Here is a 14922-nt window from a genome sequence, read left to right on the forward strand (position 1 = left end):
TACTGGAGCGGGTTGCTGTTTCCTTTTCCAGGGGATCTTCCCAACCCAGGGATCAAACCTGGGTCTCCTGCACTGCAGGCAGATTCTTTACCATCTGGGCCACCAGGAAAGCCCTCGTGAGTGTATGAAAGGGAAGTCGTTCAGTCGTGTCTGACTCTTTGTGACCCCATGGATTATAGCCTACCAGGCTCCTCTGTCCATGGGATTTTCCAGGCAATAGTACTGGAGTGGATTGCCATTTCCTTCTCCAGGGGATCTTCCCAACGCAGGGATCGAACCCAGGTCTCCTGTGTTGTAGACAGATGCTTTCCCGTCTGAGCCACCAGGCTCATTCCCAAACTTAGTGAGTTGTATATATTAACTGCTGCTGCTAAGTCACTTTAGTCGTGTCCAACTCTGTGTGACCCCATAGACGGCAGCCCACCAGGCTCCCCCATCCCTGGGATTCTCCAAGCAGAACACTGGAGTGGGCTGCCATTTCCTTCTCCAATGCATGAAAGTGAAAAGTGAAAGTGAAGTCGCTCAGTCGTGTCCGACTCTTTGTGACCCCATGGACTGCAGCCTACCAGGCTCCTCCGTCCATGGGATTTCCCAGGCAGGAGTACTGGAGTGGGGTGCCATTGTCTTCTCCAATATATTAACTATGTACCATCTTTTTACATGTCAGCTGTACCTCAAAAAAGTGGTTTAAAAAATTCCAAACCATGAGTAGTTTGTAAGTATATGATCTAAAGAAAATACATCTGCAGCTCGACACAGTGGAGACTCCTACTGTGACAATTGGTTTATGGAATCAAAAGTATCGGAGCTGAATGGGGCAGTGATGGTGGGATGGCCTCAAGGGGAGGGCAGGGCCATATGCCTGCAGTTGGGGCATGGCATTTGAGGGGTCTGAGCCAAGCCTTGGAGAATTAGAGTTTATCAGATGGCCAAGGGTGGGGAAAGCAGCAGGTCCTCCCAAGCTGAGGGCTCCATTGATTCGGGAGCTTGAAGGCCAGGTGGTGTGCACTATATTGGAAGGACGGGACTATTTTAGGGACTGGTGTGAGGTGTGTGAGCTGGGGGCAAAGAGGACAGTGGCAGGCTGAGAGCCTTGGATGCCAGGGTGTAGAACGGCTTGAATCCTGATGGGGACGGGGATCCTTTGAGGGCTTTACAGCGTGGAAGAGCCATAACTAGTTTTGGTGGAGGCAGCGGTTCAGTTGCTGTAGAGCCTGGGCTGCTGGCTGTCACGGATAAAAGGATATTCAGTAGGAACTGTGGCCTGCAGCCGAAGTGTGTGCTCTATCCCTGGTGTCTGCTGCTGGGCACCAGGCACTGTTGTCAGAGCCTGCATTTTCCAAGGGAAGATGGAATTCCAGATTTCAGACATGAAATCTTATCATTTTGAGGGTCGGTTTCAGAACTTTGAAAATACTATTTGTGTCCTGTGGCATACCTGTGGCAGATTCAGTCCCTGGCTGAGAGTTTTGGCCTTTGTCTTGGACTTTGAGCTCCTGGTGGTGAGGGTGGGGGTGACCCAGGCAAGAATCCCTTCCTCAGACAGGGTTCACCACCCCCAGATGGCTCTGGCCTTCATGGGTGTTAAGTGGAGGCTCTGGCATGATGGGGCCTCTGTAGCCACCTATTCATGCCCTTCCTGGCCTGGGGTTCAGGCCTCACACCTAGCTGGGGTTCGCTGGGCCCTGTGCAGCCAAGTTAGAAGTTTTGCTCTCTGGGGCCCTCCTCACTGCTTCCCCTCCTTGGTCTGCTGTGATCTGGGAATTTGAACAATCTCATCTTTGCCCTGTAGGCTGGCCTGATCCGTATGGAAGAGGAGGAATTCTTTATTGAGCCCCTGGAGAAAGGTCTGGCGGCAACGGAGGCTGAACAGGGCCGTGTACACGTGGTGTATCACCGACCGACCCCCTCCAGATCCCCTCCTCTGGGGGGGCCACAGGCCCTGGACACAGGTAAGGCTGCTGCAGGTGGGAGGTTGTACGGTAGCCCTTGAATGCTCCGCTGGGGGGATCCAGGCATCATTTCTGTAGGTCTGGTCCCAGGCCTGGGCTGAGACCACCCTTGCTGACCACACAGCGCAGTGAGGGTGCTAAAATGCTGAGTTGGGGACCTCTGCTTTGGGTGTATGTGGGCCATAAACCTGTGGGCCTGAGGCCTCCATGTCAGCGTGTGTGTGCTAAGTCGCTTCAGCTGTGTTCGACTCTTTGTGACCCTGTGGACTGTAGCTCACCAGGCTCCTCTGTCCATGGGATTCTCTAGGCGAGAGTACTGGAGTGGGGTGCCGTGCCTTCCTCCCAGGGGATCTTCCCGACTCCGGGATTGAACCCGCATCTCTTACGTCTTTTGCATTGGCAGGAGGGCTCTTTACCACTAGCTCCACTGGGGAAGTCCTGAGCAGGCAGTAAAAGCTGCCTGAGGGTCTGACCTAGTGTCCGGGAGCAGGCAAGACCCAGACCAAGCCTGAGTCCCGTACCCATGTCTGGGAGCCTGTGCCTGGGCTCACGGACGAAGGCCCTGAGTGTTTCCTTGGCACCGACTGGATCCTGCTCCCTCTGGGAGGCAGCGGGGAGGGGGCGGGGAGTGCTCCACAGAGAGCCCAAAGGTACAGCCTCAGCGACCTGGGCACACACTTGTGTGGCTTTATCTTTTTCAACTTAGAGCCAGCTGCGCTCCTGGGCCTAGGAGTGAGGAGGGAGCTGCTAGGCAGGTGGTACAGCCCCTCAGCGCCCTCCGGGAGGGCAGACCTGCGGCCCAGAGCTCCCGGCGTCCTCAGGGTCTCAGATCCCTGGCTGCAGCAAGGCCAGGCTGGGTTCTGGCCGTGGTCCCGGCAGGCCTCGCCGTGCCCAGGCTCTGTGCCTGGCTCTGGCAGGCTGCACCAGCCCTGAGTTTCCAGTTGTAGATCCCGGGCTGCACCGGGTCATGGCCACGCAGGTGGCAGCAGGCAGGGCACGGAGGCCGCGTCTGGAGTTAAACTCATCTGTGTGTTGACAGGAAACCCTGGGCCCGCCCAGCTGTGCTGTGATTAGCCAAGACACTCCCATTGCCCCCAGACAGCCCTGCCTCATTTAATTTAGGTCTCTCTGAGTTCCCAGCTGACAGATAAATTGGGTGCAGCCTGGCAGGGCACCATTCCAATTTCGAGGACTGGTATCAAGTACTTTTGCAAAGGAATTGTCCTATCAGGATGCCCAGCGCTCTGTAGAGTTGATCAATACTCGCTGCCCCTCCACCCCAGATGATGAACTGCAAGCCATCTGCCAACAGTGGAGGGGGTCCCCCAGCCGCTGCCTTCCTGGCCCTCCCAGCTTCAGCCCCTCCTATCTCCCCTACCCTTGGGCTTCTCTGCATGGGGAGGAATGGAGAGTAACCCCACTGGGTGAGGGCAGGAGTGGAAATGGGGCAGGCGCTGTGCCTCAGATCAGGGATCAGGACCCTGGTGTCGCTCCTTGCTGGCTGGCTGCCCTTGGGCGGGTTTGGGTCTCTGGCCTCTGCTTTCTCATCTGTGCAGAGTGATTAGAAATCCCTGTGCTTCAGAGAGCTGAGGGCTGGCCACTTTGGTTTCGGTGCTTCTGGGCTGGCTTTTACTGGAAGATTCAGGGGGTTTCCTGGCGGGGGCCGCTTAGGCCGGTTGAGGGGAAGCCTGCACAGTGGGGCTGCCAGATGCCCGGGTCGGGCTGCTGATCCCTAAACCCGTGTGCTGCTGTCTCATGACCATGCTGCCCTCCTTCCTGGCCGGGCCTTCTTTCCCAGGCTTCTGCTGGCCTTCTGACATCTTCTCTGGAATCCTTTCCCTAACCTCATCCGCCAATCTCTGGTGAGCGCTTAAACTCAGAACACAGGAAAGGGATTCCAAACTCAGCACAAGCCCAGAAACCATTGACCTTAGGAGATTCTAGGGAAGGCCAGTTGCTCGGGTCTGGCGCTGAGGCTGCGCTGAAACTGGCTGGGGGTGCGGGGCTCTCCGGACTGAGCTCCGGACCTCAGCCCAGGGCTGTGGGTATGTAGGCTGAAGGCTGTGGGTTGAAGGTAGCAGGTCTCAGCCAGAGGCCAGAGTCTGGCACCAACCACCCTTTCCTTGGTGTCCCTGCCCAGGGTCCATGTGACCCTGCGTGGACGATGTCCCCAGAGAGCACATTTCTCCCTGCATGTGCCTGGTTGTTCCCCTGTACCCAGGGTTGAGGCCCACTCTCTGGCTGGAGGTGGCCCAGACACACTTTTTTGCTGCGGCTGGTCTGAGGGCCTGCAGTGACTCCGGACAGTCCTGCTGTCCGTCAGCCCCAGTCTTGTCAGGGCCCACAGTGGCAACTGGTAGATGCATAAAAGCAATGTCCTTGTCTGAGCACGTTTGCTCCATGCTCTTTCCTGAAAGAGGACGTGACCTACTGGGCGCAGAACACCAGTGTGTGCGCGTGTGCGTGCGTGCGTGCGTGCCCGTGTGTGTGTGTAAGCTAGGGGATCTTTTTTTTCTCATAAATTCTGCTGTGTGGCTCCGATCAAAGAAGGCAGGAGGTACTAACTGGAAGCTGAGGGGTCCCGTGAGGCAACTTCTGTAGGCATGCTTGAAATACCCTGGCCATTTATCGAGGACATGGATATAATGGGTCCTCTGAGAAAGGGGAAGTGGAGACACCTGTCCTGAGCCTCCTGGCCTGGGAGGTTAGCATCTCCCAGCGTAGGAGGTGGAGCGGGGGTGCCTGTGGAGGGTGGTGTGGTCATGGGTGAGGGTGCTTGTGGGGGTTGGTGTGGCTGGGGTGGGGGGTTTGTTGGGGGCGTCTTATACACAGCTCTTCCTGGGCATTGAAACACATTGTCATTGCCCTGGCTTCCCTGAGCAGCCAGTGGACTTCCTGGGGTGGTCTCGGGGGCTCTCAGAGCCTCAGAGCACCCTTGTCACCAAGACCCCATCATCTGAGGTTAGCTACTGGGTTGCTGACTGCCCAGGAAAATGGATGGAAAACGAAGGTTTTGGGGTGCCTTGCAGGACTCAGGCCGGGGTTGGATGTTGCCCTGGGCAGCTTAGCCCACACCTTCAGACCCTGGAGGAGGGCACTAGGGTGGGCAAGGGACTGAAGGAGACCAGGGTGACTTTCCCCCTCACTGGCCTCACAGGTGTTGCGGAAGTGTCTCTGCTTGGCTCTGCTGGGCCTGGGAGCCTGTCCGGGCCTGAAGGGCAGTGCTCCAAGGCCAGGGTGCCATCGTGGCCTTTTGGGGAGAGGGGGTTCAGGCATCTCTAGGACTCCTCTGGGCTAGACCTTTCTCAGTCTTCCTCAGGGCCAGACTTGTGCCCAGGGCAGTATGCTGGGAGATGTGTGTGTAATGTCGGCTTCTCTGGTGTTTGCACACGTGTGCATGCGTGTGTTTGCATTTACACACAAGCATGGACAGAGCCTCCCTCCCAAGTTCTAGGCCCCGACCTGAGCACTTGGTGAGGAGTAGCTGAGGGCAAGTGGGTATGGGGAATGGGGAGCCCCAGGCCAGCCTGGAAGCCCTGCTCAGAGCTCATCTGCCTGATCCTGGCATGTCACACCCCAAATCTCAGGCTGCTTGTTACCATCACCTGGGTGGCTTAAAGTGAAGTCGCTCAGTCGTGTCCGACTCTTTGCGATCCCGTGGACTGTAGCCTACCAGGTTCCTCTGTCCATGGGATTCTCCAGGCAAGCATGCTGGAGTGGGTTGCCATTTCCTTCTCCAGGGGATCTTCCCAACCTAGGGATCGAACCCAGGTCTCCCGCATCGCGGGCAGATGCTTTACCCTCTGAGCCACCAGGGAAGCCCTGATTCTATCATTCCTTTCCCTTTTCCAGGAGGGCAGGATTCTGGAGGCAGTGAGCTGAAGTTGTTGTGCTGGCAGGACTGTGTTCCTTCCTGAGGCTCCGGCGGCAGTCTGCCCCCTGCCTCTCCCAGCTTCGGGGGCTGCCGGCACTCCCTGCCTTGTGGCTGCATCCCTCCAGCCTCTGCTCTCGTGCCCACAGTGCCTCCTCTGCTTCTGAGTGCTGTCAGTCTCCCTCTTTCAAGGGTGCCTGTGATTGCATTTGGGATTCACCGTGGTAATCCAGGATGATCTCCACCTGTCGAGACCCGTAATTTTATCGTATCTATGGAGCCCTTTTTGGTTATGTAATGCACCCGGGTTCTGGTGATTAGGACCTGGTATCTTTGGGGACCACCATTCAATCTATTTGTTGTTGCTGTTGTTCAGTTGCTAAGTTGTGTCTGACTCTTGCAACTCAGGCTTCCCTACCCTCCACTACCTCCTGGAGTTTGCTCAAATTCATGTCCATTGAGTCAGTGATGCCATGCAACCATCTCATCTTTTATTGCACCCTTCTCCTCTTGCCCTCAATCTTTCCCAGTAGCAGGGTCTCTTCCAGTGATGCAGCTCTTCACATCAAGTGTCAGAGTGTTGGCGCTTCAGCTTCAGCATCAGTCCTGTAGGAAGTGAGTGAGCCTCCCTTACCAGGCTGACTGTGCAGCGGCCGGGGCTGCGCGTCTGTGGAGGAGTAACCCGGCAGGCAGATTTCACTCATTCTCAGGGGACGATGTTCAGGCACAGCCCAGGCAGGGCCCACGCCCCTCTTCTGCATCTGCTGGACCCTAGTGCCGTCTCAGCCAGACCACGGGGCCTGGTGTGCTGTGGCAGGTCAGACCCTAAGACCAAGTGTACTGAGATACTGGCCTTACTGGTCACACCAAGAAGGGCTGCACTTGGGGCCCTGGGAAAGTCCCCACTGGGTGGGAAAGGTCCTTGAGTCACACACTGAGCTGGTGGTCTCACTCTGTCGGGCACATTTGCAACAATGCAATTTGCCTGCTATCTCAAGACAAGGGCTGCAAACTGAGGCCTGCAGGGCCCGGCAGGCAATGCCAGTGAGGAGACTGGCAGAGGGCAAGGAAACAAATTATACCTACCCTTGGCCCGGTTTTAATTTTCCTTCTTTTGATGCAAACATGAAAGTCTCTGCTGAAATGGATACAGCAGTGACACGTGGCATTTGGCCCTGGCCTCACTGTGGGCCCAGGACAGACAACAGATGACGTCCATAGGGCAGCCTGTCCTCAGCTCCCCTGACCAAGACCCGGTGGGAGTGTGGGCCCAGGGCAGCCAATCCTTTCGCTGTTAAGAGAATCCAGACATCAGAACTTTGATGTGAACTCTCCTGATTTTAAATTGTTGCTTCAGATTTCTGAAAAGCACCATATGGGCCAAATAAAACAACGACCCCTATTGACCACCTGTGTTTTCAGAGACGTGGAGGTGGAAATGTCCTGTGTCTTCCTCCACGGGCTTCCTGCAGTCCCTGGGCATGGCCTTGGGACAAGGTGGGGCTGTGCACTCCTGCTGAGCTGCTAGTGGGCTGCAGAGTCTCCCACCCTGCCTTACACCTGGCCCTGGGCTGAAGGCAGAGAAGGCAGACAGCTCAGCGCTTGTGACCTTGGCTGCCTCCCTCTCAGAAATAGCTCGTGCCAAGCCTCTGCCTGCTGCTGTCAGGCTGCACCATCCTCCCTGGCGGGCAGAGGAGGCAGGGTGCCCTCAGGAGTGCTGTGCCCTGCTGCTGCCAAGGAAAGCCTGTGAGGAGAGCGAGGACAGCCCTGCGTGGCTTCTCCACGTGGCCGAGCGTGGCCTGCCTGCACAGTCTCCAGCCGCCCTTCCTCCCCTCCTAACCTGCTGCATGTCTCCGCCCCACTTCCCTGAGCCAGAGAGTTTTCCAGACGGCTAAGGAACCAAGAGCACAGCTCATGATGGGCGCTCAGGGCCAGGAAGCAGAGGGCTGGAGCTGATGCTGAGAGCTCACAGGGGCCGCCCCAGCAGGGAAAGGGACTGACAGTCCTGGGTTGTAACCAGCCTGCTCTGGTTCAGGCTGGAGGCAGGGAGCCTAGAGCAGTGCTGCAGGGAGAGCGTAGCCCTGTCAGGACAGGACACTAGTGGGGAGTGGGCAAGGCCCCACTTGGTGCCAGGTAGATGGTCAGGCTTACCTTGGTGATGCAGTGGGTGTGAGTCATAAGGGAGAGGGCTCAGTCAGGAATGAGGCCCGGTGGAGGGGGGGAGGGGTGAGTAATGGGGTAATAGGGTAGAGGGTGTGGAGGGGGCACTACCTTGCTGGAAGCCCGTTTGGGGAAGCTTTCTGCTCTGTAGTGCTTTATCTCCTACCACTATAACAAGTTACCACAAAGTCAGAGGCTTATGCTCTTCTGAAAGTCAGGAGTCCAGAGTGAATCTCAAGGAGCTAACGTTAAGGTGTCAGCAGGGCTGGTTTCCTCGGGGGCCTCGAGAGAGGAATCCGTCCCTTGCCTCTCCCAGCTTCTGGGGGCTGCCAGCATTCCCTGGCTTGTGGCCGCATCACTCCAGCCTCCGCTCTGTGGTCACGGTGCCTTCTCTCTTGTCTGTAGCAAGTTTCTCCCTCTTATAAAGACACTTGTGATGACGCTGGGCTCACTGGGCTACTCCAGGAGAATTTTCTCATTTTAAGGTCTTCAGCTAAATCATGCCTGCTAAGTCTCTTTAGCCATACGAGGCTATCCTCACAGGTTCTGGGGGTTAGGATGGGACATCCTGGGGGCCAGGATTCAGCCTACATGATATCGGAATGTTGAAGGCTGAGGTCCTAGCAGAAATGGAAGAGAGGTCAAGAGAGGCAGGTTTTGCACCCTGAGCTCCAGACTTGGCCAGAGTCCAGGTGCTAGGGCCCCTCTCTGTGCCTCTGTGGGAGCCTGGGGCCTGGCCCAGTGCTTTCAGGCTGGTGACTCAAGGGCTCTGCTCCTGGCCTTGGCCCATGCCCTGCCCAGCTGGCTGTTGCCAGCTCACTGCATTGCAGCTGAAAGTCTGGGCACCTTAGTACTTTATGCCCAGGGCCCTCTCGGTTCTTCCCCTTCATTCTACCCTGGGTTGTGCCTATGGCTTGGGGGCCAGAGGGAACCCCAAGAGAAGTCCTGATTGCGAAACCCGAAGCAGTTGGCCCGACTCCGGGAGGCGTGTTTCAGGGCTGAGTGTATCCTTGGCAGAGGCTCTGGTGCTCCTGCTGCTCTGCGGTCAGCCCCCTGGACGGCCACTGGACATGCCTGTGTGCTGACGTGGCCGCACACCGGGGAGGTGGGCGGGGGCCGTGCTGGGTCAGCTGAGGCCTGCTGCAGTCTGGGGTCAGACTGAGGAGACTGCTGCAGAGCTGGCTGCTGAGCTGGGGTCTTTCTGACTGGGCTCTGTGGCTGTGAGGGCAGAGGTGGTGCCTGCAGCCAGACCGAGGCTTGGGCCCACCTCCTCCTGCAGTGGAGCCTTGCCCGGCATGCCCCCTCCTCCCAGACTCCACAGATGCAGTCTGTGAGGGCGCTTGGCCTGGTGGGTGCAGAGAGCCCACATGCTCAGCTCCTCCGCTGTGTCTCAGGACTACCCTCCCCGCTTGCTCTCTTCCCCCACATTCGAATGCAGTCTGGTTCAGGGGTGGTGCTGGCTGGGTGAGCGTGGCCCAGGAAGGACCTGGATCTTGGCTGGAGCGCCGTGAACAGATGATGAATGTGACCCAGGGATAGTGCTCTGGGCCTTGGCCTGCCTGTGGTGCAGGGGACAGTTCTTAGAGGAGCCTCCTCCGCACATCAGTAGCTGCTCCCAGCACGGAGGCCAGGGGCAGTGTGGTTAGGGGTTGAGTGTGCCTGCCTTGGCAGCTTTCCCAGCCCCGTCATGTCTCCGTTGTCGCCTCTCTGAAATGGGTATAATGTCGGCAGGGCCTGCTAATCCTCATCTCACCCTTGCCATGGTGCCCACTCTGTGCTTGCTGTCACACGTGCTTAAGATCATAGGCTGTCTCGGGCCCTGAGGGCCTCTCTGCCCTTGCCGCCCCATCTTTGGGGAACTCTTTTCCACAGACCCAATTCACTGATACTCTTTTCTTTGTATCCCCTGGGATTGTGTAGTGAATGTCCCCTAAAGAGCTTTCTGTTGGCACAGGGTGACTATGCCTGGCTTGCAGGTAACACACCATCTCAGAAGCAAAGTCGTGCTCTGCTCTGGGTACACCTGGAATTAAATCAGCAAAAGTGGTGTGTCTGGCTGTCACGTCAGCCACGGGCTCTGCTGACCTGCTCTTTGCTGGCCTCTAGTGAAGCAGGCCGGGATGTTTCCGGGAGAGATTTGATGTCTCCAGTGGCCACTTTTCATGTCTGTGACACTTTGTGCTTCAGCTGGCCTGCCGGGGATGGGAGCGGCTGGGCCCTGAGTGTCTTGCCACGGTCCCTCCACACCCCATGGGTCTGGGCTTTCTGCGTGCTGTATGTGTGATGGGGGACAGAGGGACAGGTGTCCCATGATGGACCCCTGGACAGAGGCCTCTTGGCGAAGCAGAGGGGTCCGAGGACAGGGGAGAGGTGCTGGTCCCAGCATCAGGGGATATTGGGCTGCAAAGGCAGCTCAGAGGGGAGAGGAGCCCTTCCCCAGAAGCAGTGAGGCCAGGCATAGCCCAGGAGCTCGTTGGGCCTGAGGTCCAAACTCTGCAAGTCTGTACCAGCTGGAAGGCTCTGACCAAGGCCTGTTTCCTCTCAGAATTCTCTGCAGGTTGACAAACACTTCAGCCAGCTCCAAGCCTGAAGTGTTTTCTATAAAAAAATGTCCAACTTTCCTTGACCCATTTCTCTTTCAAATTAATACCAAGCAGTGCTGTGCACTTGGCGCTGAAGGAGCTCAGGGCTGGGAAAAGGTCATGCAATTAGACGGAAGTCTTGGTGTCTGGCTGTCTCTCCCTCCCCCTGTGTGCGTCTCCCCGTCCGTCTGGCATCTGGCCCTCTCTGCTGTGCACACACACTCCCGTGCGCACATGTTTGGAACTTGGGCTGGATTCTCGAGTTGGGATGTTTCTCCCAGAACTCTTGACCTGGCTCCACGGGCCTGGGCTCAGTGCTGGGGTGTGGGCTTCCCCTTGACCTGGAGCAAGGGAGGCCTCCGAGAGAATGAGTGGAGCGCATGGGAGAACCTGGAGGCAGAGTCCAGCTGGTGTTCCTTTCCAGGGATATGCAGGCAGGACAAAGTTGCACGCTTGGGATGAAGGCAAGGCTCAGGTGAGAGCTTGCAGGATGGCACAGGATTTGGGGGAGTCCGGGGCCAGATCCTGATGGAGGAGGTGGCCTGGGAGCTGGGCCTGCCTAGGCCTGGCCTGGGCTGGAAGGGGCCAGGCTTCTAGTGATGCCCCCAGTCACTAGGGGAAGACCACAGACAACAGTGGGCCTGCTGGATGGAACGCCGAGGCTAAGAACAGGCACCCTGCGCACTGCTGTGGAGAGGGGTAAAGCTGTGAGCAAAGCAGAACCCAGGAAAGGGTGAACTGAGTTGGGGGAGGGTCTCTGGGTCAGAGACAAGATGCACTCAGCTGGTGGGAGGGCCCGGCCTAGGAGACTCTCCAGTCCCTGAAACCGGAGTCAGCCCCCGTGTGGCTGAGGGGCAGAAAAAGGGCCATGTGCCTGGAGGGAGGGAGTAATGGAGAGAGCAAGGGCAGGGCCCGGGGAGGTGGGGAGGGCTGATGGGGCTGAGTCGTGGAGGAGGTGAGGTCTTATGCTCCTGGCAGTGGGAAGCCTTTGAGGACTATTAGTGTGGAGAGTGGCTGCAGGGAGGGCTGTACCCAGGGGGCCCCGGAGGGTCCTGATGGCCAGCGCGAGATGGCTGAGTGGACAAGCACAGGATGCTTTTGGAGGCAGGGCTCACAGGACGTGGGTGTGAGCAAGGGATCGAGGGCAGCTCCTGGGAGGATGGTGGATAGGTGTGGCGCAGCCTGGGGTGGGGAGGCAGGCCCAGTGCAGAAGGCAGAATTGGGGCCCAGTCCTCGGACCTCAGAGCTGTGCCCTCCCACTGTTCCTCCCTCCCCTGGCTCAGAGGAAGGGACTCTCCAGAGGGGATAGTGCTGGCCAGAGGCCAAGCCCACTTGGCTTCCAGATCCTGGCGGTGGGGGGCAGGGACCCCAGACTTGACCCCACAGATGGACAGATTCTGGGTCCTCTTGCCCTGGGAGTCAGAGGCCCTGCTCTGTAGGATGGGGTAGCTGAGCATAGTGTAAAGTTCAGGGACCCTCGGACGTGTGTGTGTCCTGGCCTTTGTGGTGAATCCGGTTCTCCTTCCATGCCTGCTGCTTCGGAGGGGGCCCCACGCTGGGGTGGGTGGAAGCTGATGACAGTGTGTGTGATGGGCTGTGCGCGCCTGCCGCTCAGGCCCTCCAGACGGAGGTCTGCTGTCCACCCAGCCGGGCTGGAGGCAGTGCTGGCCGGCTGCTCCCACAGCATGGATGGTGGTAATGACCCTGCCCTCTGTGCAACCTCTCTTGGAATTTGACTTGGGAACCTCCTGGCCTCAGTTCTTCTCCTGTGAATAGGTATATGTTGCTAACCCTGAAAGGCATGATGGCCTGGATCCCCTCGAGCCCTGGCTCTAAGCAGGGAGAACTTGCTACGTGACCAGAATAATTATGGGATCCAAGGGCAACAGATACACGGCCCTGGGTGCAGCCAGGCTGCTTTCCCACCCTGGCTCCCACAGTCACCATGTCCTCCTCAGCACGAGGGCTTTGCTGGCGGATCCTTTGCTGATCCTTGGTGGCTCAGCTGGTAAATAATAATAATAATATGTATAATAATATATAATATAATTATTATATATAATAATAATATAATAATAATCTGCCTGCAATGCGGGAGACCTGGGTTTGCTCGCTGGGCGGGGAAGATCCGCTGGAGAAGGAATAGGCTACCCATTCTGGTACTCTTGGACTTCCCTTGTGGCTCAGCTGGTAAAGAATCTGTCTGCAATGCAGGAGACCTGGGTTCAATCCCTGGGTCAGGAAGACGCCCTGGAGAAGAGAATGGAACCCGCTCCAGTGTTCTTTCCTGGAGAATTCCATGGGCAGAGGAGCCTGGTGGGCTGCAGTCTATGACATCACAGAGCTGGATATGACTGAGCGACTAACGCTTTCACTTTGCTTCACAGTGAGGCAGTGCTGCTTTCTGCCTTAATTTCTGCTTTGATGGTCTGCAAGGAGGGATGAAATCCTCGAGCTTGATTACTTTGTATGTCTCCCCTACCTGTTGAAGTCCCTTGCCCGTTCATCTCCCGGGGTCTTTTGTATTGGGATAAGCCCTTTATCCACTGTAGATATCGACTTTCTGTCATGGTTGATGCAGGCCTTTTCCCCAGGCCGTAGTTCCCTTTACATTTTCGTTATGTTAGTTTTTGTTGCACAAAAGCCCATTTTTCTGCAGCCCAGCCTGTGGGTGATTCTCTGCCTCCCCTCGGAGCCGGTTGGTGGTCTGGGGACGTGTGCCTTCATTGAGGGCCTGTATGAGGATAGGCGCTCTGCACCTGGGTGTCATTTAATCTGCACGGCGGTCCCGGGGGCAGGCAGAGAACAGGGCCCAGGGCACTGCCTGCTGAGAGTCTGGGGCAGAGGAGAGCATCGTGCCAGTGGGGCTCCCCTGCGCAGGGTCCCCGGAGTGCTGCCGGCGCGTTAGCTCGTGGATTCCTGTACGACTCTGTGAGCTTGGTTGCTGTTGTCATCATGCTCACTTTGTAGATGAGGAAACTGAGGCAGTGACTGTCACAGCTCATGAGTGGTAGAGACACAGCTGAAGCCAGGCCGTCCACTCCTGCCTGGTCAGGGAGGAGCTTCCCAGCCGCACCCCCCACCCCCCCCCGAAGGCTGGCCATCTTTGGGATGCCTGGGGCTTTCCTAGCGCTGAGGCCTGGCCTACGGGATGCAGAATCTGGGGCACGGAGAGGGTGAGTGAGGGGGTATCTCAGGTCATTTAGTATAGCGGCTGTGGGGACTTGCTGTGAAACCCCCAGCACTGGGGGGAGTGCCTGGCACGTAGCTGGCGCTTCAGTATCCGTGAACTTGGTGCCCGGAGGCCTGGCCACACATCCTCCACTCCTGAGGACGCTGCTGTCCTTGGCAGACGTTTGAGGGTTCGTCTCTGAAGGAAGCCCACGTTTGTTGTTGGCACAGCTCTGACGCCCCTGGCTTTGGGTTTCTGTGCAGGGGGGGCCTTGCTGGGGCCTTGGGCTCCTGGGACGTCGGGTGGTGTGCCCTCACTGTGGCAGTGGGGGGATGGGGCCGGCTGCAGTGCCCAGGGACCAGGGGAGGCCGCCTTGCTGGGCCTGGCACACCCTGGCGACCATTCAGAGACTGCTGCTGTCTTTCAGCATGTGCCCTGTGGACAGCATATCCCAGGCACTCATTTGTTCAAATCATTCAGCTGATGGTTTACTTATGGCCTGCACAGGGCCGGGCCCTGGCTGGGCTCTGGAACCCTGGGAAGCAGACAGACACAGCACCCCCAAGCCCAGGATCATACACGTCATATGTGTGCCAAACACGGTGAGCAGGCGGGATGCCTGCCCAGGAGCGGTGGGAGACGCCACACAGTGAGCGCACAGGAACTGGAGGCTGGCGCTGAGATCTGGACGTGGACTGCAGTTTACTAGGAAGGGAGGGGCTGGGGGAGCAGGGGCGAGTGTCCTTAGGGGAGTGGTCTTGGCCTGTCTGGGGGTCCAGCAGGAAGGACTAGAGAAGACTGAGGGTCTGAGGGGCAGATTGTGGCGGGCTGTCTTGGTGTGGGGGTTGGAGGGAGGGTGGTTTGCTCTGCTGTAAGTAGAGAGGGAGTATGGCCTAGTTACTGTGGAGGTGGGTGAGAGGGGAAGAGGCAGGGAGCCAGGAGAGGCCGCTGCCGTGAGGCTGGAGAGACTGTGGCCCGGGCAGGCTGGCCCTGGCAGTGAAGAGGAGCTGTTGCTGTTCACTGGCTCAGTCGTGTCCGACTCCTTGTAACATGGACTGCAGCATGCCAGGCCTCCCTGCCCTTCACAATCTCCTGGAGTTTGTTCAAACTCACGTCCATTGAGTCAGTGATACCATCCAACCATCTTGTCCTCTGTCGTCCCCTTCTTCTCCAGCCTTCAGTCTT

The 14922-nt window shown here is 57.7% G+C and overlaps 1 protein-coding gene across 2 annotated transcripts in view; it reads left to right on the forward strand.

The window, feature by feature from the left end:
• The window catches only part of ADAMTS2 (ADAM metallopeptidase with thrombospondin type 1 motif 2), a 255023-nt gene that overhangs the window by 76065 nt on the left and 164036 nt on the right, over positions 1 to 14922 (forward strand). For both annotated transcript variants that reach the window (XM_042250871.1, XM_042250872.2), the window contains one exon: positions 1793 to 1952. In XM_042250871.1, coding sequence (XP_042106805.1) covers positions 1793 to 1952 — 160 coding nt within the window. The remainder of the gene's footprint in view (positions 1 to 1792; positions 1953 to 14922) is intronic.

This window comes from Ovis aries, chromosome 5, assembly GCF_016772045.2.
Source record: "Ovis aries strain OAR_USU_Benz2616 breed Rambouillet chromosome 5, ARS-UI_Ramb_v3.0, whole genome shotgun sequence".
In the NCBI taxonomy this organism is placed as follows: Eukaryota; Metazoa; Chordata; class Mammalia; order Artiodactyla; family Bovidae; genus Ovis; species Ovis aries.